This window comes from Aotus nancymaae, unplaced genomic scaffold (assembly GCF_030222135.1).
Source record: "Aotus nancymaae isolate 86718 unplaced genomic scaffold, 86718_ANA_hifiasm-v0.15.2.pri h1tg000003l, whole genome shotgun sequence".
NCBI classification, from domain to species: domain Eukaryota; kingdom Metazoa; phylum Chordata; class Mammalia; order Primates; family Aotidae; genus Aotus; species Aotus nancymaae.
This window is the reverse complement of record NW_026988414.1, coordinates 67,048,004-67,072,613: the sequence shown is the minus strand read 5'-3', so window position 1 is coordinate 67,072,613 and position 24,610 is coordinate 67,048,004. Positions and strand designations below refer to the sequence as shown.

Below are 24,610 nucleotides of genomic sequence, written 5' to 3'. Positions count from 1 at the left end.
TTTTCCTGGAAGGGAAGCAATGCGGAATGGGAAGGCTGCCAGTGGCACTGCCCTGCAGGGAGGTGGTTGGCAGCCAGACTGTGTGCTAAGAGTCCCGTGTTGAACAGTGATGGATGTACATTGGAAAGCTATGGTAAGAGTCATTGGTGGTGAAAACAGGGCTCCAATCCAACTCACTTCCATCACAGAGGGAAACTGGGGTCCTGGGAAGCAGTGTGGCTTTTCCAGGGTTCTCTGGCAAATTCAGGACACCCTCTTGGTAGTGCTGCCTGCATCATGCCACCTCCTGGCCCCCAACAACCCCAAAACCAGGCCTGGGCTCCTCCTGACCCCCAACAACCCCAAAACCAGGCCTGGGCTCCTCCTGACCCCCAACAACCCCAAAACCAGGCCTGGGCTCCTCCTGACCCCCAACAACCCCAAAACCAGGCCTGGGCTCCTCCTGACCCCCAACAACCCCAAAACCAGGCCTGGGCTCCTCCTGACCCCCCAACAACCCCAAAACCAGGCCTGGGCTCCTCCTGACCCCCAACAACCCCAAAACCAGGCCTGGGCTCCTCCTGGCCCCCAACAACCCCAAAACCAGGCCTGGGCTCCTCCTGACCCCCAACAATCCCAAAACCAGGCCTGGGCTCCTCCTGACCTCCAACAACCCCAAAACCAGGCCTGGGCTCCTCCTGACCCCAACCACCCGAAAACCAGGCCTGGGCTCCTCCTGACCGGCAGCATCCGTACTCTCTCTAGGCCGGAGCTGAGCGCTGTCCAAGCCCTTCTATGTTGTCCCAGGTCCCCATCAGCTCTCCTGAGCCTGAGAACAGCCCTGTCTCCTGCATCTCTGACTTCCCTTGGCCTGTCACCGTGAGAACCCGCTCCTCACCGAGTCTAACCTAAATCCCTCTAGCTGCAGAGCGCCACCCTCCTGCCATTCCTCCCTGTCTCTTGGGCTTGGACCATCCTGGGCGGCTCAGCTCTCACCCTCCGCCCTGCCCGCCCACACTCACCCAGGGTCAGCTCTTTTGGGAATCGAGGGCTAGACCTTGAGAGGTGGAGGGAATTTGCTGATGAATTTATGACATTTTTCCGGCCCAGTTCTGCCTCCAACATCCGAACGAGAAACCGCAGTGCTGAAGGCAGCTAAATTAAGTGGATTCCAAATCGCGGTGACCCACATAGCTGAGGCCACATATTTAGACAAATTTCTCCCTCCCGTCCCTCGCTCGCTCGCTGTCTGCTTCTTAGTTACTTTATGTAGGCACATGGCTTCCCTCTCCCTCCCATGTCTATTATTTCCCTTTCCTCTCTTCTACATTTTTATCTTTCTCCTCAGTTAAAAGCTTTTAATGCTTGAGAATAGATTTCTTCTGAAAACACGCCAAGCCAGAGATGGGTGGGGGAGGCAGAGTCATGGGCCAGGGTGTCAGACAGACCCCAGTTCCAGGCAGCTTGGCGGTGACCAGGTGACCAGCCTTCTGACCCTGGCAAGCAGCTCCCATTCTCTGAGTTTTGGCTCTTTCCCTGTAAAATGAGGATGACCCTCTCTCCTAAACAGCGTGGGGCTCACATGAGCTAACCCAAGGCCATAAACCATCCCACAAGGGACCTGTCCACGAACAGGACACATTCCCCTTTCCTAAGCAACCTAGTGATCCAATAAGCATTAATTAAGCACCTTCTGTGGGCCAGGCACAGCACCCTGGCCGAGAGGGAACAAAGCAGGCTCAATGCCCACCCTCTTGAGGTTCCTAGTGGAGGGAACGGGGGCTGGTGGGAGGACTTTGGAGCAGAGGGCATGGAAAAGGGACAGGGAGCAGAAAGGAGAAAGAAGGTCAGGGACAGTTTCTAGCAGGAAGTGACACTTCAGCTGAGACCTGAGGGACGACAGGGGATGATCTGGGGAGGACGCATGCAAGAGAAAAGCTTGTGCAGAGGGAAGCCTGGAAGCCGGCCAAGGCCTGGGGCTTTTGGAGAAGAGAAACAACTCAGTTTGGCAAGAGCCAGGAGCACTGCATTGGGAGCTGGGGCTTGGGGAGACAGAGGCTGGGAAGGGAGGATGATCCAGCACAGTCCTGCTGGACAGTTTAGATACTAACCCAAAAGCAAGCGGGGGAGTGGTGTCAGAGGCCACGCCAGCTGCCATGGGGGTGGGCTGAAGGGGCCAGCGTGAGGCTGGAAGGCCCTTCGGAAGGTGCCTCACCTGGGGAAGAAGCGGTGGGCAGCAGTTGGTGAACTGGCACGCACCAGGTAGGACTTGCTGGCAGGTTTGCGGGTGGGAGAGGTGGAGGGCAGAGTCAGGGTTTCTGGGTTTCTGATGGGGGGGTGAGTACTGCCCTCACTGAAGTGGGGAGGACTGCACCCCAAGCAGAAGGGGACCACAGCAAGTGCTCAGACACTGAAAGAAATCATAATTTGCCAGCCGCGATGCTAATGCCAGAATTATTTATAACATCAAAAATTAAAAAACAGTGCCTCATACCTGTAATCCCAGCACTTTGAGAGGCTGAGCTGAGAGAATCACTTGAGCACAGGAGTTCCAGGCCAGCCTGGGTGACATAGCGAGACCCCATCTCTACAAATAATTTTTTAAAATAGCCAGGCACGGTGGTGAGTGCCTGTGGTCCCAGCTATTCAGGAGGCTGAGGTGGGAGGATCGCTTGAACCCAGGAGTTCGAGACTGCAATGAGCCAAGATCGCACAATTGCACTCCAGCCTGGGTGATAGAGCAAAACTTTGTCTCAAAGGAAAAAAAAATGTAAAACAAACTACCTGTCCACCAATAATTGATTAAATACATTATGGGCCGGGCGCAGTGGCTCGTGCCTGTAATCCCAGCACTTTGAGAGGCCAAGGCGGGCAGATCTCGAAGTCAGGAGATCGAGAGCATCCTGGCCAACATGGTGAAACCCCGTCTCTACTAAAAATATAAAAATCAGCCAGGCATGGTGCCAGGCACCTGTAGTCCCAGCTACTTGGAAGGCTGAGGCAGGAGAATCGCTTGAAACCGGGAGGCAGAGGTTGCAGTGAGCTGAGATCGCGCCACTGCACTCCAGTCTGGCAACAGAGTGAGACCCTGTCTCAAAAAAACAAAAAAAATATATTATGATACATGCATATTTCAGAGCCCTGTGGAATCATCAGTGATCATGTTGTAGACAAAAATATAACACATCATAGAAAAGTGTTTGTGACATATTGTTTTATTTAAAAATCAGTATATAAACTATATTTGCATTCTTACCCCAATTTGTAAAAATAAAAACATACATACACACATGTACAAATAGGCAACATGCCTCAGGGGAAAAAAACTAGAAGAAAATCCACAAAAACATTCATGGCGGTTATATTTGGATGTCAGGATTGTGGGTGACTTGTTTTCTTCTTCACACTTTTAAACATTTTCCTTATTTTTTGTCATTACATCACTTTACACACAAGATAAATGGCCACCAATAAAATTAAACAATAGAAGAGTGGGGAGGGGATGATGACAGAGGAAAAGAGGAAAGAGAAGGGCAAACGGAACAGGCAAGTGGGCTGCAAGGGAGAGTAGAGGGGGCGCCCGAGAAGAGGGGACCCGTTTGTTCAAGGAGAATTCTGAGTCACAGGATGGCCTTGGCTTCCCTCTGCTGGCGCGGCAAGGGCTCTGGGCTGAGCGAGCTGGCAGCCAGCCCGCTCCTCTCCCCCATCACGCGCGCAGATAGGCTCTTACTTCGGGAGTGAGATCACCTCGGTGGATATCAACGGCGACGGCGTGACTGATGTCCTGCTCGTGGGCGCACCCATGTACTTCAGCGAGGGCCGCGAACGAGGCAAGGTGTACGTCTATGAGCTGAGACAGGTACGGCTGGGCGGGGGCTGGGCAGCCTCTCAGGGGCCCCCAACCTCTGCTTTGACTTGGGTAGCCACGAGGGAAATGGGTTACCAGCAAGGCCAGTGCTGGAGCCAGGCCTGGGAAGAGTCAGAGCCTCCTCCGTGGCTGGGCTCATGTACCAGAGACGGGGCTCTGGGGGAATGGAGTCGGGAGAGGATGCCGGGGCAGCCCGCAGAGGGAATTAGGAGCCTGAGGAACTTTTGCCAAGCCCTCCCCAGCCTTTTTCTGCCCCTGGTTTTGCAGAACCTGTTTGTTTATAACGGAACGCTTAAGGATTCCCACAGTTACCAGAATGCCCGATTTGGGTCCTCCATCGCCTCGGTTCGAGACCTCAATCAGGATTCCTTCGATGATGTGGTGGTGGGAGCCCCCCTGGAGGACAACCACGCGGGAGCCATCTACGTCTTCCACGGCTTCCGGGGCAGCATCCTGAAGACGCCAAAGCAGGTCAGGCTCCCCCCCACCCCCGGGGAAGTAGGCAGAGCAAACGGGACTGCAGGAGACCCAGGAGCTTCTGGGCCTCATCTGGTTCGGGATTTTCTTCCGCGCCCTCTCACAGGAACGGATTCCAGTCTACCCCGGCCATGCTTCCCCTAAGCGGAAATTTTGAAAAGGGCGAATTTTACCTGTAGGATCCTCCCGTCACCCGCTTTAGCACCCTCTTCCTGCTTGCCTTTATCCCCCCGCAACAACAAACAACAGGTCCCTGGCACCTGACCCTCACTCCCCGCCAACACACAGGCATGCAATTGCCCACCAGCGGAGAACCCCTTCTGGGCTCGCCCTTCTCTGGAATTGCTTCATGCTAGAAACTGCTCATCTCAAAACCCACCTATCTCAGGTCCCACCCACCGAGGATCATCCTTTTGGGCGCACAGATTTATTAGTAAGAGAGCCTCACAAAGAGACCAGCGTGAGAGACATGGATGGGCCGCCTGCCAAGTCACATGTATCCCCACTTAATAGGGAGCTCTTTTAAGACACAATATCTTAATCCAAAAGAATGACTTGAATGGTAGGAATTTCAGGTGCCAGGACAGGCCAGGAGAGGAGATTGCTTTGGGTTGGGGAGGCTTCTTGGTGGTTTCAAACAGGCTCCTGACTGTTCCTGCCGCTCAGGGCCGCCCGACCCCAACTCACAGCATGCATGCCCCCCTCTCTCTCTCTCTCTCTCTTCCCACTCCCTGCAGAGAATCACAGCCTCAGAGCTGGCTACCGGCCTCCAGTATTTTGGCTGCAGCATCCACGGGCAACTGGACCTCGATGAGGACGGGCTCATCGACCTGGCAGTGGGCGCCCTTGGCAACGCTGTGATTCTGTGGTTGGTTCCCCACTGATCCCGCCTCCTGGGCTCTTCTGAAGGTCACGATGAATGTGGGGGGTTTAAAGATAGGCTTCAGGACCTTTGTCCCTTGTCTTGAGCCACCCTCAGCTAGACTCACCCTGTTCTTAGTCCATCTTGCTTACACATTTCTTTTCATGAAATCAGTGTAAATTCAATATAAATTGAAGTCCTGTCCAAAAGCCCCCGCTCTTAAAATTGGTCCTAAAAGTTCTGGCTACTGAGCTCTAATACTGTCAGGAGCAAGTTGGGCATATTTTTACCAGCTGGCAGGACCTTCCATCTCCCCCGGTGTGGAGGAATATTTAGTACAGAGATTTCTTTCTTCCAAAGCCCTCTGACTTCTTGTTTCCTTTCTTCAGGGGCTCATTTTCATGCTTCCTAAACACCCATTTATTTTACCATATGTTGGCTACTTTTTGAGCCAAAAAACCTTGAGTATTTTTTCAAATATGTTGATGAGACTTTTTTTATCATAAATACGATAACATAAAGAACATTTATAAAATAAGGGAAAAAAATCACTCGGCCTGCCATCACCTTACCAATGCCACTGTTAACGTTGTGGCGTATCTCCTCCCTGTCCTTTTTCCCCTACTTAGGATTTTATACAAATGCAATCGTATGTGCCCTATAACTTTAAAAAGGCATTGAGCAGAGATCTGTAACTTCACAGGGAGAATACAGGAAAGACTGGGCTCCTGTTCACGAGACTACTACAACCCAAGGGGGAGACGTCTTCCTCCAGCTTCCCTAGAAAACAGAGCCTGAGGCAAAAGCCTCTGTGAATGCTTTGGGAGTGGGGTGCAATCCCAGAAGCAGAGTGAAGCTGGAAGGGAGCGCAGATGGCGAGCGGCCAGCCTGGCCTCGCCACGCGTGCAGCTCTTTCCAACGTGGCATAAAACAGCCCATTGTAGGGGAAGAAGGGGGAGCAGCAGACTCATGGCTCCTTCAGATCCCTCACTTGTCATGGCCAGAGCATCTGCCACCCCACACTCCTGGTGATGTCACCTGGCCCTCTAGGCAGCACTGGGAAGCCATGGCCAGGGCAGGTGCAGCCCAGTCAGTGCCCAGGAGCATGACTTGTCTCTCTTCGAAGGTCTGTGCCACATGTGGGGGCTCTTAGGTCCTTGGTGGTGGTGGTGGTGATGGTGGTGGTGATGGTGGTGGTGACAGCAACAGCAGCCTGGGCTTGCAAGGCGTGGTAAAGGTGTTTACTGTGTTGGTTCCAGTCAAGAAAACAAGGCAAATCACCAAGGCCTCGGGGAGGCGGGTACACAGAACCTAGCAGGTCTTTAAAGTAACACATAAACTGGCCAGGCACAGTGGCTCATGCCTGTCATCCCAGCACTTTGGGAGGCTGAGGTGGGCGAATCACCTGCGGTCGGGAGTTCGAGACAAGCCTGACCAACATAAAGAAACTCCATCTCTACTAAAAAACACAAAATTAGCCAGGCGTGGTGGCACATGCCTGTAATCCTAGCTACTTGGGAGGCTGAGGCAGGAGAATTGCTTGAATATGGGTGGCGGAGGTTGCAGTGAGCCGAGATCGTGCCTTTGCACTCCAGCCTGGGCAACAAGAGCAAAACTCCAGAAGCAAGATACACATATGCACACACACCCCCCAGGAGAATGTTTCACAGAAATGACTGGATCCAGCTCTAGCTTTTAAAGTCTACACCTGTGTGCTACCTGATGAAACTGTGGGCCACAGGCCTCTGGGAAGACTTTGTGGTCAAGCCCCATAGTTCTCAAACATGACTGCCCTAGATCACCAGGGGAGCCTTTAAAATGTCATTGCCCAGGCTTTACCCAGACCAATTAAAACAGAATTCTGTGGAGGGACCCGGGCAGCAGTAATTTTTTTAAAACTCCCCAAGTAATTCCAATGGGCTGCCAAGTTTGAGAACTTCAGATGTAACCTACCGTGCTGACACAGCATTCCACACTGTCAAAGGACATTCTCACCTCCACTGATCCTCACAATCCCCCATCACAGAGATCCTGTGACCTGCCAAGGTCTAGTGAGGAACCAGTGGAACGCAGACTCAAATCCAGCCTTTCACTCTACAGCACAGAGGCGCTGTCCCGCTCAATGCTAAGAACAGAGTATCAGCACAGAGCATCTAAGCCACTCCACTCGTATTTCTTTGTATACACATTCATGGTTGGGAGAGACGATAGATTCCTAATTACATTTCACTTAGACGGATATAAGGGTAAATCTGTATTTCCTTGGTTACCTGGATGGGGTAGTGTGGGGGTGCATGGTGCTGGCTGCACGCTGGAGTCACCTGGGGAGTGTTAACACCTCCCTCTTTCAAAGTGTGGTCCATGGAAGTTAGCATCACCTGGGAGCTTGTTAGAAATGAAAAATCTGTGCCAAGCTATTGGATCAGAATCTGCATGTTAACACAATCCCCATGGGCGTGCAAATGTATGAAAATTTCAGAGGTACTGCTTTGAAACCTGCTAAGGCCTGATTCTGATGTGATTTTGCCTAGAATGTAGCCGAGGCAGCAGGATTTTTTTAAGCTCTTCAGATGACTCAGATACACATCCAGGGTGGGAAGCACTGCTGTAAAAGGTGATGAGGGACAAAGGGAAGTGAGCAGGGGCTGCACGGGGGACCGTGAGGTGGCTGAGCTCCTCATCCCCCGATCACTCTTGCCAGTCCTTTGACATCCGAAGCCCCCTCCATCCTCCACCTCACCCCCTCCAGTGGCTTTGCAGATCCTGTCCTTCCCCATGGTCACAGCAGGGCAGCCTGAGTCCCTGCCCCACCCCAACTCACTGGCCCTTCTTCTCCAGGTCCCGCCCTGTGGTTCAGATCAATGCCAGCCTCCACTTTGAGCCCTCCAAGATCAACATCTTCCACAGGGACTGCAAGCGAAGTGGCAGGGATGCCACCTGCCTGGCCGCCTTCCTCTGCTTCACGCCCATCTTCCTGGCACCCCATTTCCAAACAACAACTGTTGGTAAAGCAGGCCCTTCCTTTCCCCCCATCCCCCAGCTCCAGTCTCCCCCCTGCAACTTGCTCTATTTCAAAGCCTGGGCTTTTCCCAAAATGGGCACTAAGTGCCAGGTCACCCTAGAGCCACTTTAGGTGACTGCTGGATCCCATTTGGTGCTGTAATTCCAAAGGACAAAGAGGGGATGTCAAGCCAGAGTGAGGGTGGCAGTGAGCAGGGGTGATAATGACAGAGAGGACGGGAGAAGGAGGACACGGTCTGGGCACAGAGTTTGGATCAGAACACAGGAATGATGGCAGTGGAGCAAAATGGATATGGCAGCGCAGAAGTCCTCCTGGATGCAGGGGAAGAGGTAGACCCAGGAGTCTACAGAGGGGGTGCGGGAAACCTGGAGGCCAGGCCACTGAGACCCCAGCAGCAGGGAGCCCCACTCAGAAGTGGATGTGAGCCCCCAGCAGGGCAGTTTCCTTCTGAGGTCCATCACTTCCAGCTAAGTCTGGAGTCAGACACCTACTCATGCCAGCCCCGGGCCCAGGTGGTCTCAAGAAGTGAGCTGCAGGTTCCAGGACTACTGCGCTGGCACAGGAAATGGGGACTCAGGGAGCGTCTCAGCCAAGCAAGCAGGATCAGACAAAGATGAGAGCAAAAGCGGGCCAGGGACTGTGCCCCTCTCAACATCCCTCCCTGAGAGGAGACAGATAGGAGGGCCTCGGGCCAGGAGCAACCTGCGGGCGGCTGGGACGCAGGAGAAGGGACTGAGCCTTTCCTGGAATTGGCAAACCCTAATGGAAGGGGAGGAGGCTGCAGGCTTTATGCCCCAGAGTGGAGTCAAAAGTTTGAGGGTCCAGCGGGAAGGGGCTGGCCAGCCCTCCTTGGTGTGAGAGGAAGCACCCAGCAAAGCCTCTGACCAGCCCTAACGGGGATCCGAGCACCCAGGGAGAGAGGGAAGGTGAAGGGAGAGGCAGAGGGGGGTGTTGACGCAGCAGGGGGACCGCCGTGCCCCACGTCCTGTCCCCTCGTCTGCGATGTTCACTTTCCCTCCATTTCTTCCTCCTGCTCTTTCTCCACCCTCCGCCTCCCCCCTTTTCTTTGGTTCCTTCCTTTCCCTTCCTCATGCAATCATTTGTTCTCCATGTGGGAGTTTCCCACCCGCCCTGGGCCTTGTGAGAAGAGAGGAACAGCTGTCCCCTGGCCAGCCTGGGGGGGCTTCCTGGAGGAGGCAGACAGTCTTGGGTATGCATGTGGCTCTGCCTCTGTGGTCTTGCCCTCTCCCCTCCTGCAGGCATCAGATACAACGCCACCATGGACGAGAGGCGGTATACACCGAGGGCCCACCTGGATGAGGGCGGGGACCAATTCACCAACAGGGCCATCCTGCTCTCCTCTGGCCAGGAGCTCTGTGAGCGGATCAACTTCCATGTCCTGGTGAGCTGGCAGCCGCACCCGCAGAGCCCAAGCTCCTACAGGAAGGAGCACCTGCCGAGGGAGAGGCAGAGAGTCCACCTCGTTACTGGCTGGTTCTGAGCCCCCAGCAGACCTCAGGAAGTCGGGGACAGTGTCCCTGACCTTGGCTGTCCCACATCCGCATACCCTCAGATGCTGAGGGGAGGAAGGTGGGCCCAGTAGGTCCAGCAGAGAAAACTGGGAGCAGCTGGTGGGGAGCACAGCCCCAAAGGAATGGATAAGCAGGCAGCAGCTAACAATGAAGGCCAGGTCCAGAAGGCAGTGGCATGTACAAAATGGGAGGGGAGACGGACACCCTGTCACGAGCAGGGTAGTGGCCTGGTGCCCCATTTTCTAGCTAAGGAAGAGCATGAGAGGTTTACTTCCATCCAGAGATACCAAATACCCAGCTCACAGCTCCAGCCTCAGAGACACAAGCAGGGGCCCTTGAAACCCACCTGGCCCCAGGAGTTCAATGGCCAGAGGTCAGAGACGTGAGCAGGTGTGAGAAGGCGCGTGCCTGCTAAGGGGCCCCCCACACATCCACACCAGCAGCATCTTCATCCTCCCCCTAAACTTGGAAATGCGCATGTTCTGACTCAGAAACTCTGGGAGTGGGGCCAGCAGCCCATGTTTTAACAGGCTCCCGGGGGACCCTGATGCCAGCTCAGGCTTGAGAGCCACTGCCTTTATAAAATCAGGGATTGCAGCTTCCAGGGAGGACTTTTTAGGCAGCTCTAAGCAACCCCTTTACTTACCATCTGTGCTCAGAACCAGCCTGAGTGCCTCTGTCTTGCCCACGAGTTTGTTCATTCACCAATTCCACATGCTGAAGCCCTTACCACAGTGCTGGGGCCCTGCTGGGAGGCTCCAGGCCTCTTCCTGGCTTGGGAGGGAAGTGACACACAGTCAGACGGTTCAAAAGCCAGGTGAGCAGCGGGAGTAACTGGTCTGAACAGAGTGGTGGGTGGGGTAGGAGGCGGGCCGGCGCTGCCAGGCTTCCCGGAGCCGAGAGGCCAAGGCATCTGGGCAATGGGACCTGGCCCTGAAGGATGCCCAGGAGCTTGGCAAAATGGCCAGGCAGCTGGGCTGGCATGAGCAGAGCTTGGAGCTCCTTTCATAGAGGCACAGTCTTCCCACCAACAGACCTGCTAGGAACCTCCATCCACCCACAGACTCATCCTGAGGGGACAGGGCAGCTGCCCTGCCGCCCTGCCACCTTAGCAAGGTGGCAGTCTATCTCAGCATCCGTGGTCCTGGCCCAGAAAGTAATATTCTCTCCTCCCTCACTCTTGCCCTCCTCTCCACCCCCAGGACACTGCTGACTACGTGAAGCCAGTGGCCTTCTCAGTCGAGTATTCCCTGGAGGACCCTGACCATGGCCCCATGCTGGACGACGGCTGGCCCACCACTCTCAGAGTCTCGGTACATCTCGGTACAGGGCACGCACCTCGAGCACGAACCCCACCCCCACCCTACCTCCTCCCCAAAGCCCAGAGCCTGAGTGTGCCGGGTACAGAGGACACCATCCCTCCCCTCGCCTTCCTACCTTCTGTCCCGGCAAACTCGCAACGTGGCTGGCTCCTTCCCTCCTCCCTCAAGGCCTGTGCTGAGTATTAGCAGATCGGTTCCTTGAGGGCAAGGCCCAGGCCTTCTGTTCAAGGTTCCCCATATCCCCAGCACAGGGGAGCAAGGGGTGAGCTCCGGAGAAATACAGTGAACCACTGGATGAGAAGGGACCTGAGATCTTAATCACCCACCTCCCTCCTCAACAGATGAGGACAGTGGAGACCAGAGAGACTCAGCCCCTCAGAGCTGGGGGTTCTGCTTGTTAGATGACTAACTTATTCACAGAGTGACTGAGTATTCCAAAAAGAAGTGGCCCCATCCCTCAACCACACGGTCTAATCCCTGGCTCTAGAGGCATCCAAAGTGTTTGGCATCTAACATTCAGATGCTCCCTGCAGCTGCAGCTCCATGTAAATCCCACTCAAGGAAAATGTCAGGCAGTGTTCAATCCTGCTGCTGTGCTGTGAGAGCAGGCGAAGTTGTAAAATGGAATAGCTAATGCCCGAACCTTGAGGATTTAGGAAAACAAATTTTGAACACACCATGGCGCTCTTAAGCCATTCTGTGAGGTCCAGTCACTGAGCTATGTCTGTATGAGTGCCAGAATCTGGCCAGGAAGCAGTTTCAGAATGACTCAGCTTCTTACGTGCATTTCTTCAACACCAGGAAAGGACTGTATAGTCCACAGCAATGCCCCTAAAAGCCTCCCCTTCTCTCCTTGACACCCATCATCCCCTGTGGCTCCCGCCCACACCGCAGACTCCCACAGTCCTCTGCCAAAACCCCGTCCTCACACCTCCCCCTTTTCTCCTAAGTCTGCAGCCCTGGGCTGGCAATGCTGGATTCCTCGTTAATGAGCCAGGAGAAGGGGAAAGCTGGGTGCACTAAGTCATTTTGGTCCTCTCACAGTAATTACAAAGTCACTATGGCAAATGAATGAGTACATGGCACTCACCCCACAAGCATGCTGAAGCCCACAGTGCAGATTAACACACAGGGCAATCCCTGCTCTCACACCGATGAGCACCATGCAAGGTAGTGATGAGCAGCCCAGGCCACGTGGGAGGCAGCATACACTCAGAGGATGAACTAAGTCCCTTTCCCACCACTCTCAGAGTCTTGGTACATCTCGGTACAGCTCCACAGTGACCCCTGGATATGGCTCTGCTGGTTGCCATGGCAGCTGGCCTGCTTCTAGCTGCAGATGCACCATGCGGTGGGGAGCCGAGGGGCAAGATGGGTAGAACCATGACTAAAGCAAGAGCACGTGGATCTGAGTGAGGGCTGGAGAGCTCTCCTTCAAGGAAAGTTAATGAATTTAAGATACACATGACTTTGTGACATGTTTCCTCGCCCCTGGTTTGGGCTGTGTCTTGATAGTCACAGTTACTGCCCCTCGGCTCCAGGCTTGAATATCTAGCTGCCTGCTGAGGTCCTTACCCCGGGTGGACCACAGGCACTTAGAACTCAATGTGCCCCCACGCCGAACTTCTCCACTTAATCCCTGCTTTTTTTTTTTTTTTTTTTAACGGAGTATCGCTCTGTTGTCCAGCTGGAGTGCAATGGCGCAATCTCGGCTTACTGAAACCTACACCTCCCAGGTTCAAACGATTCTCCTGCCTCAGCCTCCCGAGTAGCTGGGATTATCAGTGCACACCACTACCATGCCCAATTAATTTTTGTATTTTTAGTAGAGACAGGGTTTCACCATGTTGGCCAGGCTGGTCTCAAACTCCTGACCTCTAGTGATCCGTCCACCTCAGCCTCCCAAAGTGCTGGGATTACAGGTGTGAGCCACCACACCCAGCCAACCCCTGCTTTTATTAACAAATGGCATGACCATCCTTCAAGACACCTAAAAAGTAACTCGGCCGACCCTCCAGACCCCTTTCTCCCTCGGCCCCGACAACCTCCAGGTTCCTATGGATCCTGCCTCTGGGGTCACTAAACTATTTTCTCCTCCCTTCCCACTACCACACCGACACCAGCATCACCTCTTGCCCAGATGTTGCGGCAGCCTCCTCAATGGTCTCCCTGCCTCCAGCTTCCATCTTCTCACTCCATTCTCCCACAGCAGCCAGGGCAGCCTTCAAAATGCAGGTCTGTCGGGACACTCCCTGCCTGAGGCGCTTGGCGATTCCTACCAGTTGCAAGGCATGACCCCAAGGCCCTCAAGGTCACAGCCCCCTGCCCATCTCTTCATATCCCCCACCCCTGTCTCTTACCACAGCAACACTGACCTACCCATCATTTCCCAGACTCACCGTGTGCTCCTGCCCCAGGGCCTCTGCATCAAGCCCTCCTTCCTCCTGGGCTTCACCACCCTCCACCCCAGTCCACCCAGATACCTTGACCGTTCTTCAAAACTCGGACCCACCGTCACTTCCCTGAAGGCTTCCCTGACTTCCTACAGGCCAAAACAGCTATTTCTCTTCTCTGCCTCTTCTGTTCCTCTTCTCTGCCTCTTCTATTCCTCATGCACACTTCTTTTGGGTTTTTTTGCACATTTTACACGAGTTATTTGTTCATTCACTGATCTTCCCCATGAGCTGAGGGCAGAAGCTGCTTCTTGTTTCATATCCCCGGTACTAAAGCCCTTGCCCACACACCGTAGATGATCAATCAATGTTGACCAGAACTGCTCTGCTGGGTGAGTGGCGGGGAGGCGGGGGGTCTGTGCTGTCAGCTCAGTTATGAACTGGAAGGGAAGCAGGAGGAGCTGAGTTTTGAGCCTCATTTTAAAGAGGGAAGCATCTATGCAGAAGCACAAGAAAAAGCAGTTTGGCATCTGGGGAAAGTGCAGGAAAGCCAGCCCATGTCTAGTGTGGTGGAGACAGATGCGAGGCGCTGTGGGTCCCTACCCTGCTGCCCACACCCGGCTCTCCCTGGCCCAGGTGCCCTTCTGGAACGGCTGCAATGAGGATGAGCACTGCGTCCCTGACCTTGTGCTGGATGCCCGGAGTGACCTGCCAACAGCCATGTGAGTCGGCTCCTTCCACCCCCACCCGTGCCCCTTCCCCTTCACTGCCAGAGGCTCCGGAGCTCCTGGGGCCCTGGATTGTTTCCTGGACATCCTCCTCACAGGCAGTGTGGATCAAACACTGAACTTGGAGCCTGTGTTCTAGCCCAGGCTTTGCCTCCAACTCAGATGAGGTCATCTCTAGGGCCCGTTGGCTGAACACTTTGGGCTTTCCAATCCTTCTAATGGAAAGATGCCAGGGACACCAGCAGAGGGTGAGCAGGAGCTGTACAATCCCCTGGAAGAGACAAACTAACATACAAGGGAAAGTAATGAGCAATATCATATTTTAAATTTATGTAATATATTTTCCAATAATTTATGCTCAACTTTGATCCAACTATGAGATGACTTAGGTAGAAAACATATATAACCATGACATAGACAATAAATCGAAATAGTACATCCAAACCTTGTAGGAGGATAAGGGAGCGCATATTCTAACCAGCTAGGCTAAAATCAGGATTCTCTCTACATCAGTGCTGAGTTTCCTGACAGCCAAGGCCAAAAGGGAAACATGATGCATGGAGTGGTGATGCGTGAGTGGTGAGGTCAAATAAGAGCTCTGGGTTCAGAGGAGGGTATGATGTCTATGGTGGGAACACCAAGGGCCTTTGAAATAGGAAATGGTCTTGAAGGGTGAGCTCTTTCCAGGCCTGCCATCATTTCCCCTCCTCCTAGTGGCTCTTCCCATGAGCAGAGGCCAGTCAAGTGCCCAGAGCTGCCTTTCTGCCCTAACCCGGGGGTTCCTCTCTACCCCTGCTCTCCTCATTCCACCTGCCCAATCTCTGGTGCTCTCGTTCTCAGGGAGTACTGCCAGAGGGTGCTGAGGAAGCCTGCACAGGACTGCTCCGCATATACGCTGTCCTTCGACACCACAGTTTTCATCATAGAGAGCACACGCCGGCGAGTGGCAGTGGAGGCCACGCTGGAGAACAGGGGTGAGAACGCGTACAGCACGGTCCTGAATATCTCACAGTCAGCAAACCTGCAGTTTGCCAGCTTGATCCAGAAGGTAAGAGCTCAGCCAGCTGCCCAGACTGCCTGGCACAAAGGAGAAGGAAGGCCAGGTGGGGTCCTGGCTACATGTTAGAATCACGAAAAAGCTGGGCGCGGTGGCTCATGCCTGAAATCCTAGCACTTCGGGAGGCTGAGGTGGGAGGATCACTTACTTGAGCCCAGGAGTTTGAGACCAGATTAGGCAACATAGGAAGACCCCATCTCTACAGAAATATATAAAGTAATTAAATAAAAAAGAATCAAAGGAGAGCTTTAAAAAGCCTGCCCCCAGACTCCTCCTCTGGAGATCCTAACTGATTTGCTCTGGGGTTGGGCCTGGCATCGGGAGACTTTTAAAGCTCTCTAGGTGACCAGTGTGCAGCCAGGGCTGAGAACCACCGGCATTAGGGGAGTCTGAGCCCTTTGGGAACATGGGGAGGAATACCCTTCAGCCCATCTCCTGGGCCCTGGTCAGGGCACACACCGCACACGTGCTGCCGGCCATCCACACCTCCTACTAACAGCGCACCCTGCAGGCTTGCTCAGAAGGCCCTTCTGACAAGAATCGGAACCGGTTCCTCCCCACCTTAAAACTTCTGATCACTCCCAGCTGCTGTCAGAGCAGACTCCAGGCTCCCCACTGTGGCAGCCAATGCCCATCCCACCCACCACCTGCCACTTCTCCCCTAAGCCTGCCACAGGCCACCTTGTTTCCCAGCATGCCCTGCTCGTTCCCACCATGGACCCCACCTGAAGCTCCTCTCTCCACCGCCCAATAGGCTCCTGCTCCTACTTGGTGACCATCCACCTACTGCCCACTCTAGGCGTCCAGCGCTGTGCTGGCACTTGGCATGCGTTCAACCCTTGCAGCAACCTCAGGCATAGCAGTAGTGGTGGTGGTGTTCCCATTTCACAGAGGAGGAAGCTGAGGCATGGGGAGGGGTTAAGGCCTGCCTAAGACCACACAGCTGATGAGCGGCAGAGCAGAATTCCCGCCCCACAGCTGGCGCCCGAGCCTGAACTTCGTGACAAAGCATACCCCTCATGCCCTGCCCTCTGGGGATCCTTCCTGAAGCCCCCCAAGGCCACAGGTGGCCCTCCAGCCTGCACAGCATCCAGCACAGCCCTCCACGAGCTCCAAGTGCTGGCCTGCTGAAGCCCTCGACCCCCAGGGAGCAAGAGCCCTGCCCCTTAGTCTGTGTCAGAGCTGGGCACATAGAAGGCCCTCAAGACACATCTGTTGAGTCAACTCAGACGTCAATGTCATGAGTGGGTGTTGGGGTCCCAGGGCCCTCAGACACAGCCTCTGTCCCCAAGGACGTCAGTGTCATGTGGAACGCAGTGTGCAGCCAAGACAGGTGCTGAGCCAGACTGTCCTCTCCTCCACCCACAACCACTGCCCAGCACCCCTCCCCAAGGGCCCTCTTGCTTGCCACACACACAGGAGCAGTTGCTGTAGCCAGGAGAAAAACCTGAGTGGAGGGAGGCCACCCCAGGAAAGCGAAGAGTTGCCTGCTCGGGTCCCCCCTTCCTCCCCGCAGTGGGCTCCCCCATCCTCAGACCTCAAGGCCTAACTGCAGCCACAGTCCCTTCTGTCAGGCCCAGGCATGGTCCCCAACCCCACTCCCTCTCCACTGCCCAGAGTGACAGCCCAGGCTGATGATGAAGAGCCCGTGTGATGGACTCTCAAAGTCCCCTCCTGCCCGGGGACTTGTGTCTGTCTGGATTTCAGGTACACAGAGGGAATCGAGCCTCACACGGCATCCGTCTTCCCCTGCTGTCCTGGCCCAGACTTCACAGGGCCAGTCCCGTGCCTGCTCCTAAACCAAGGGGAGGAATTGTGGAGCTTGTTTCTGTGGCTCAGAAGGGCTTTTGGAAATGAGAGGAGATACAGAGAAGCGGGAGACACGTTCTCTGGTCCCCACACACAGCAGGTGGGGTGCAGGGCTAGCCTGGAGACTGACTCCTTCACAGGTGCCGCCACCCATCCCCAGCCCAGGCTGTGAGATCGGCTTGCCTCTTCTCTATCTCCCCAGCATCCAGCCAAGGGATACTCTAGTAGAGAAAGCACCCCCTCAGCCAAGTACAGATGTGTCAGTCTGATCACACACACTGCGCAGCAGGTCACTCACTGGCTGTGGCCCTTGAGAAAGGGGTGGCTGAGTTGAAGGGGGGAAACATTTTTGGCTGGGTGTGGTAGCACATGCCTGTAATCCCAGCACTCTGGGAGGCAGGGGCAGACAGATTACTTGAGGCCAGGAGTTCGAGACCAGCCTGGCCAACATAGTGAAACCCTGTCTCTACTAAAAATACAAAAAAAAGTTAGCTGGGTGTGGTGGCGCTCACCTGTAATTCCAGCTACTCAGGAGGCTGATACAGAAGGATCGCTTGCTCCTGGGAGACAGGTGGAGGTTGCAGTGAGCCGAGATCATGCCACTGCACTCCAGCCTGGGTGACAAGAGTGAGACTCTGTCTCAAAGAAAAATTTTTTTCTGATTGTCATTCATCATTCTATGTATTTATGGGACACAATGTGAGGTATCAATACACTTATACATTGTGTAATGATCAAATCAGGGTGATTAGCATACCCATCACCCCAAATGTTTCTCATGTCTTTGTGGTAGGGACCTATAAAACCGCCTTTTGTAGCTATTTTGAGATACACAATCTCTTATCGTTGCCTATGTTTGCATCTCATTTTGCTTATCTGTTAAATGAGGATGACAGTAACTACCTCATCTAGTTGTTGGGAGGATTACATGTTCCCATCCACACCTCCCGCCTCTGGGCCTCAGTGTCCCCAGCTATAATGGGATGATCGGCCCGCATTGGGGGAACCAGAGTAAATGACAAAGCACATACGTGACCCCTGCCTGCCATTCTTTCCCCAACCTGACAGCCTCTGAGTATGCCCCGCCCCGTGTCATGCCAAGTACCAGGAACCAAGCCACACCCCTGTGTCTGGAGCCTCTGGGGTCTCAGACGTCAGAAGGGCTGTGGTCCGGGCTTCCGTATGGGTGTCAGAGGTTGAGGCGGCCCCTGGGGAGGGGCTGCAGGCTGGGGGTGAAGGAGCCTCCAGACCTGGTCCCAGGCCCCACCTAACCGCTGGCATGATGTCTGCCACCCACCTCCAGGAGGACTCAGACGGCAGCATCGAGTGTGTGAACGAGGAGAGGAGGCTCCAGAAGAAAGTCTGCAATGTCAGCTACCCCTTCTTCCGGGCCAAGGCCAAGGTTGAGGCTGGGGACGGTGTTGGGGAGGGCCAGGGTGGGCACTGGGAGGCACAGGGAGTTTCGGGAGGGCAGCAAGAGCCACGGGAGTGAACAAAGAAGATGAGGGAGGGGTGGGAGGCCTGGGTCGGCTTTTGTTTTTTCTCCTATGAAATGACACTCAAGTGACCTAATTAGCCAGTCAGCCCCAGGCTGGCAGCCCACCGTTTAACTCAGAGAGAATTCCTATCACTCCCAGCCACTAGTCTCCCGCCCGCCCTTAGCCAGTCCCAGTGTTCTGCACCCTCACAAGTTTTTCCCATTCCTGGTCTCTGCCTCTGTGCTGTGTATGGGGAGGGATGGGGAGAGAAACTACATTTCATGAGCACCTACCACCCAGTGGTGCTTAAAAGCACATGTGAGGTCGGGCGCAGTGGCTCACGCCTGTAATCCCAGCACTTTGGGAGGCCGAGGCTGATGGATCACAAGGTCAGGAGTTCAACACCAGCCTGGCCAAGATGGTGAAACCCCATCTCTACTAAAAATACAAAAATTAGCCGTGAGTGGTGGTACATGCCTGTAATCCCAGCTATTCGGGAGGCTAAGGCAGGAGAATCGCTTGAACCCGGGAGGTGGAGGTTGCAGCGAGCTGAGATCGTGCCACTGCACTCCAGCCTGGATGACAGAGCGAGACTCCATCTCAAAAAAAAAATAAAAACCGCATGTGAAAAGAAGGTCAGTGTGTGAAGGGAGAAACAAAGTAGCTGAGAAAGGGAGGGAGATGCCAGAATGCGGGGAGTGTTTGGACATCAGCCCTGGGCAATGGGCAGCCACAGAAGGTTCTGGAGCAGCAGAACTAATTGAGGCCAAGCCTCTTGGACTTGGGAATCAGAGAGGAGCTGTGGCAGGAGCCAGCTAGGCAGCAGCAGTGCTCCCAGGAGCAGGGTCTGCACGGCTGGGGAAAGACAAAGAAATGGGAGCGGGGATGAGGGCTCCTTAGAAAAGGACCTTTCCGGTGAGACAAGTTGAAGGAGTAGTTTCTGGGTTGAAGCGCAGACAACCCCAGGAGCTCTGGAGTGGGGATGGAGCAGGACACAGCCCAGGCTTCCCCACCCACCCCCAGCCACTCCTGCTGAGAAGGGGCCTGCTGAGGTCTCCTGGGGAAACCCCTGGAGGGGGAGACCTGGGAGAGCAGCAGGGGTCTGTGCAAAGCCCCAGTAATGCCCCCAGGTGGGGCGGGGAGGAGGCAAGGAGGGTCTCGTGTTTCCCCACGCTGGGCGAAGGGGAGCATCAGGGCCCAGGCAAGCAGTGTGGCAGGAGTGCTGCCAGAAGAGGGCAGATGCCCTGTTGACCTGCCGGGTGGCTGCCAACCTTTGGGCCATCCCCTCCCTGCCACACACACAGAAGAGGTGGACGAGGCAGTCCTACCAAACGCTTCTGGCCCCTACATCCTGTGGTACATGGCAATGGCGATTGGCCCTTTCTGCCATGAAAATCCTGCAGACCGAGTGTGGAGCTGGACTCGCTGCTTTCTGGTTACTTTTGTTCAAAACAAAAGAAGAGGAAGAGGGAGAGGGGCTGACTCAGCCCCGAGACACCCCGTTATGGGAGCTGTTGTCTTTGGCTGTGTCCCCGCAGCAGCCCAGAAGCTCAGCTCAAGTTCTCTAGCACCTGGCCCTCCCTTTCCCAGCCTGTTCCCAGCCAGCAGCCCCCCAGCCCCCAGCAAGCTCCCCGTCCCCAAGCCGGCAGGGTCTGTGGGGAGTGGGCGGGGCTGGTCCAGGCAATGCCCAGACGCGCAGACTGCTTCCTTGCAGGTGGCTTTCCGTCTCGATTTTGAGTTCAGCAAATCCATCTTCCTGCACCACCTGGAGATCCAGCTCGCTGCAGGCAGGTCAGGGCCGTGACTGCTCCTTCTCCCCCAAGCGCGTTACTCCGGGGCCCAGCTCTCTGGCTGCTAGCAATTGCTCCTCCGGGCACCAAATGCGCCGCCGACATCAACCCTGTCCCTCACTGCTCCAACCATGGGTGGAGGGAATAGGGTGGGGAGGTGGGCCGGGATCCATCCCAGGTGTGGGCCAACCTGCTGCCCCCTGTGCTGCCACCACTCTTCATTCTTTGGATGATAAATAATACTGTCAGCCCCTTACTTTTAGACAGCCCTATATACAGCAGTAATTCACAAACCCTATGGCTATAAAGCACAGTACAGGCAAAAATCCCAGTTCTCACAGTGGTCTCTTAAGATCAGCAAAGCAGCGGTTATTCCCCACCCCATCCTTCAAGTCAAGAAAAGAGAGGTTCAGAGAAGGTGAGTGCATTTCCCAAGGACACACAGCGGTAAATTGTGCAGCGGGAAGCTGAATGCTAGTTGTCCTATTCCCCATCCAGGGCTCTTCCTCCCCTAGTCACCTCTCCCTCCTGTTTCCATTTTTAAGAGGCCTTTTCTTACTGTGTGGGTCTTCCTGTCTGTCTCCCAGGTCTCCCAGAGGTAGCTTGCTATATGTTGACACCATGAATCACTTTGTGTCAGTAGTACATACACTTCTCTTTTTGGCAGAATTACCTCTGTGTGGGGAAGGAGGGAGGGATTCTGTCCACTCTGGAGCCTTAAAAATGGCCCAAATCCTTAGCTAAGAAATAAATACCAGCTGGGCACGGTGGCTCACGCCTGTAATCCTAGCACTTTGGGAGGCTGAGGTGGGTGGATCACGAGGTCAAGAGATCGAGCCCATCCTGGCCAACATGGTGAAACCCCGTCTCTACTAAAAATACAAAAATTAGCTGGGCGTGGCGGCGTGCGCCTGTAGTCCCAGCTACTCAGGAGGTTAAGGCAGGAGAATTGCTTGAACCAGTGAGGCGGAGGTTGCAGTAAGCTGAGATCGTGCCACTGCACTCCAGCCTGGCGACAGAGCGAGACTCCATCTCAAAAAAAAAAAAAAGGAAAAATACCCCCAGGCAAACTGAACACTAACATTTCAGCACACACACACACGGGTCAGAGGTCACAGAAGCACTGGGGACTTACACTCCGCATGTCCTCACATCCCAGCTACAGTTAAATGAATTGTGCATTCTGGCAGAATTCTCACACGCCACGTGGCAAACCTGGCAAGGCCTCCCTCACGCTCTGCCCTGCTCTTAGAAAGCCCAGTCCCATCTTCACAGGAGAAATGAGCGCACTTCCAGAGCAGTGTCTGGCACAGCTGTGGGGGTGTCTGAGAATTAGTGTGCGTTGGAGGGGGCTCTGGGGACACGTCTGTGCGTGTTGGGTCTCCCTTTTCTAACCAAACCCCTATCCTGGGGTAAGGCTTCCAAAGAGAATAAAACTCAGTCTGTGTGATGAGCAAGAATCGGACATTTTTACGTCTAAAATGACTTGCCCTGGTAGTTTGCAGTGCTCAGATATAAAGGGAGGCACACTGGACAGAACCCCGCAGATGTCTCGGAATTTCACTTCTAGCCGTCTTGCCTTCTCAAGGCAGGACAGTGCCCCTGGCAGCCCTGTAGGAGCTACCCCTTCCCCTCCCCCATCAGTCCAGGGATAAATGACTCTACTCTGAATTCCCCACCGTGCCTCCTCCGTGGGCAGAGCCTTTGCCCAAGTAACATCTCTCTCAGCCCCTGAGAGTCCAGCAGGCAGCAGGATTGGCCCGCCTGACAGACAGGGCAGCCCGGTGAGGAACCACATAGGCTGGCAGTCTGGTCCATGCCAGGCCAGGCACAGGCCTCCCAACTCCAGCCCAGAGCCCTCCCCTGACTCCACCTAAAGGAACAGGGGGAGAGCTTGTGTCATCCATCCCCGCCTCTGGCCCTTCCTCTCCTAGGAGATGCCTCAGGTTCCCTGGCTGGCCAGTCTGGTGCCCATCGGCCTGATAAGCCAGCGTGCTCCTTCCTCAGCCCGCTCAGACCCTTCTTGCGTCTGTGCTGGCTGTGCTGGCTGTGCTGGCTGAGCTGGCTGTGGGTGGGAGGGCCCCTTCCCAACCCTGCTGACTGGCTCTCCTTGCAGTGACAGTAACGAGCGGGACAGCACCAAGGAAGACAACGTGGCCCCTCTGCGCTTCCACCTCAAATATGAGGCTGACGTCCTCTTCACCAGGTGGGCCGGGCTTGGGGGGTCCCAGGAGAGGGAAGGGATGGGGAGTGGGAGGAGGGAGGCCTAAGAGGGAGCCCCCTCTGATGGGCCCTAATAGGGCCAGACCCCAGCGCTAAGGGACTATGGATGGAGCCAAGTGTGTCCCTGATGAGTCAGAGAGTACAGCCTCCCCCATCCAGTGTGGGAAGGGGATATCAAAGTAGAGGAAGGAGGAGACACAGGCCTGGCCCGGGGAGTACCCAGCAGGGGCAAGAAGGGAGGGGTCCAGTGGGAGGTGTCCACCCCTGGCATGGGCAACAAGTGAATGCATGGCCTATAGAGAGTTTCGCAGTAATCATACGTATCAGAAGTCAATCTGCTTTTTATGATCACCTTACGCCAACACATCTAAACAACCTCAGTGGGAAAAGACTCTTCCCTGAGGGACAGACTGCTCCCACCCCGACCCCCTTGATATGCCACTGGCCCCTGATCTGACGGAAGAAACAGTCCCTGTCCTCTGAGAGCTCACAGGCAGATGGAGAGGTTAGGGCAGAACAGCAGATACGGAAAGGAAGCTCAGGTCCTCCCACGCCAGCCATCCCTGAGGGTGGAAGGGGGCACAGTGGCAGGGTCACCCCAAAAAGCAGCTACAGCCCTAGGCAGGCTGGGCCAGGGGTGAAGTAACTGGCTCTTCTGATTCATGCCCACCCACACACGAGGCAGACATTGCTCACAGATAGCAGCATAGCAGCGTTGATTCCTGCTAAGGCTCAGAATCCTTCCAAGCAACACTCTCAACGGACACAAGAGGGAACCCGTTTTTTGTGGCCCTGGGGAGGCCGGGACCTGCCCTCTCCCTCTTTCATTCATCTGTCCATCCAGCCAGCACTGACTGAGCTCACGATGGCCCTGTCCTCTGTCTCTGCAGGAGCAGCAGCCTGAGCCACTACGAGGTCAAGCCTAACAGCACGCTGGAGAGATACGATGGCATCGGGCCTCCCTTCCACTGCATCTTCAGGGTAAGGCTGGAGGGGAGGCGGTGGAGAGGGAAGGATGGGATCTGAGCAGCCCCATCCTGAAGGGGAGGAATGTGGAACCATCACTAGTGCCCAGAGTCCAGGCTCAACCCTGCCACCCATCCACTGTGTGACTTTCGGCAAGTCACTTCTCATCTCTGGGCCTCTCATTCTTCTTCTGAAAAACTGGACTGCAGTGGAGGATGTATCGGTGAAGATAAGGTGTGGCTGCCTAAAATTCTTAAGACATTTTTTTTAAAAAACAGTGGTTTAGGCCGGGCACGGTGGCTCACACCTATAATTCTAGCACTTTAGGAGGCCAAGGCAGGTAGATCATGAGGTCAGGAGTTCAAGCCGTGTGTGGCTTGTTCTAGAGACGTCTAGTAAGCTGCCCGGGGCCACACAGCTCATAGGTGACAGCAGCAGGCCCAGGATTGGATTCCTGGTCTTTCTGATTCCGAAGCCCTGCTTAGAATCACTGCTACTCTGGCACTGAATGTGGCACTGCTAGAACGTGAACAATCGCATGCTCGCTATTTAGTAGCATATCCTTTGTTAATTAATGATTCCCTTTCATCATGTATTAATTGCTGTCACCATCTTCACCCCTGACCTCAACAAAATCCGCCCCCAGCCAGGAAGAGTTGAAAATGGAGGTGGCCCCTGCTCTCCGGCCTCAGCATCCCCAGCGACTTGTCTTCAGCTTCCAGTCACCCACCCCCTTTCAAGGCTCTCTTGCACTCCTCAGGGCAGTCCCCGGCCACAATTTGACAGAGCTTAGGAGCCTTCACAGCGAAAACACCAGGGGCCTTGAGTGGGCCTGTTCCCCAGCACTGGCTGGGGGGATGGCCACCCCCAGGGGCTGCTTAGCCCCTGTGGACCTTGTTTACCACCCCCTTCAACTTACCTGTACTGACCCCTTCCCATCTCCGGCCACAGATCCAGAACCTGGGCTTGTTCCCCATCCATGGGGTGATGATGAAGATCACCGTCCCCATCGCCACCAGGAGTGGCAACCGCCTGCTGATGCTGAGAGACTTCCTCACCGACCAGGTACCGATGCCCTTGGGAGCCAGCTCAGCGGAGGGGACC

At 54.9% G+C, this 24,610-nt stretch overlaps 1 protein-coding gene across 1 annotated transcript in view; it reads left to right on the top strand.

The window, feature by feature from the left end:
* Positions 1–24,610, top strand: part of ITGA11 (integrin subunit alpha 11) — a 153,956-nt gene that overhangs the window by 111,691 nt on the left and 17,655 nt on the right. The window contains exons 13-25 of the mRNA XM_064382029.1: positions 3,698–3,838; positions 4,115–4,318; positions 5,062–5,192; positions 8,025–8,191; positions 9,468–9,610; positions 10,943–11,053; positions 14,092–14,177; positions 15,024–15,231; positions 18,353–18,451; positions 20,242–20,318; positions 22,434–22,523; positions 23,431–23,521; positions 24,458–24,571. Coding sequence (XP_064238099.1) covers positions 3,698–3,838; positions 4,115–4,318; positions 5,062–5,192; positions 8,025–8,191; positions 9,468–9,610; positions 10,943–11,053; positions 14,092–14,177; positions 15,024–15,231; positions 18,353–18,451; positions 20,242–20,318; positions 22,434–22,523; positions 23,431–23,521; positions 24,458–24,571 — 1,662 coding nt within the window. The remainder of the gene's footprint in view (positions 1–3,697; positions 3,839–4,114; positions 4,319–5,061; positions 5,193–8,024; positions 8,192–9,467; positions 9,611–10,942; positions 11,054–14,091; positions 14,178–15,023; positions 15,232–18,352; positions 18,452–20,241; positions 20,319–22,433; positions 22,524–23,430; positions 23,522–24,457; positions 24,572–24,610) is intronic.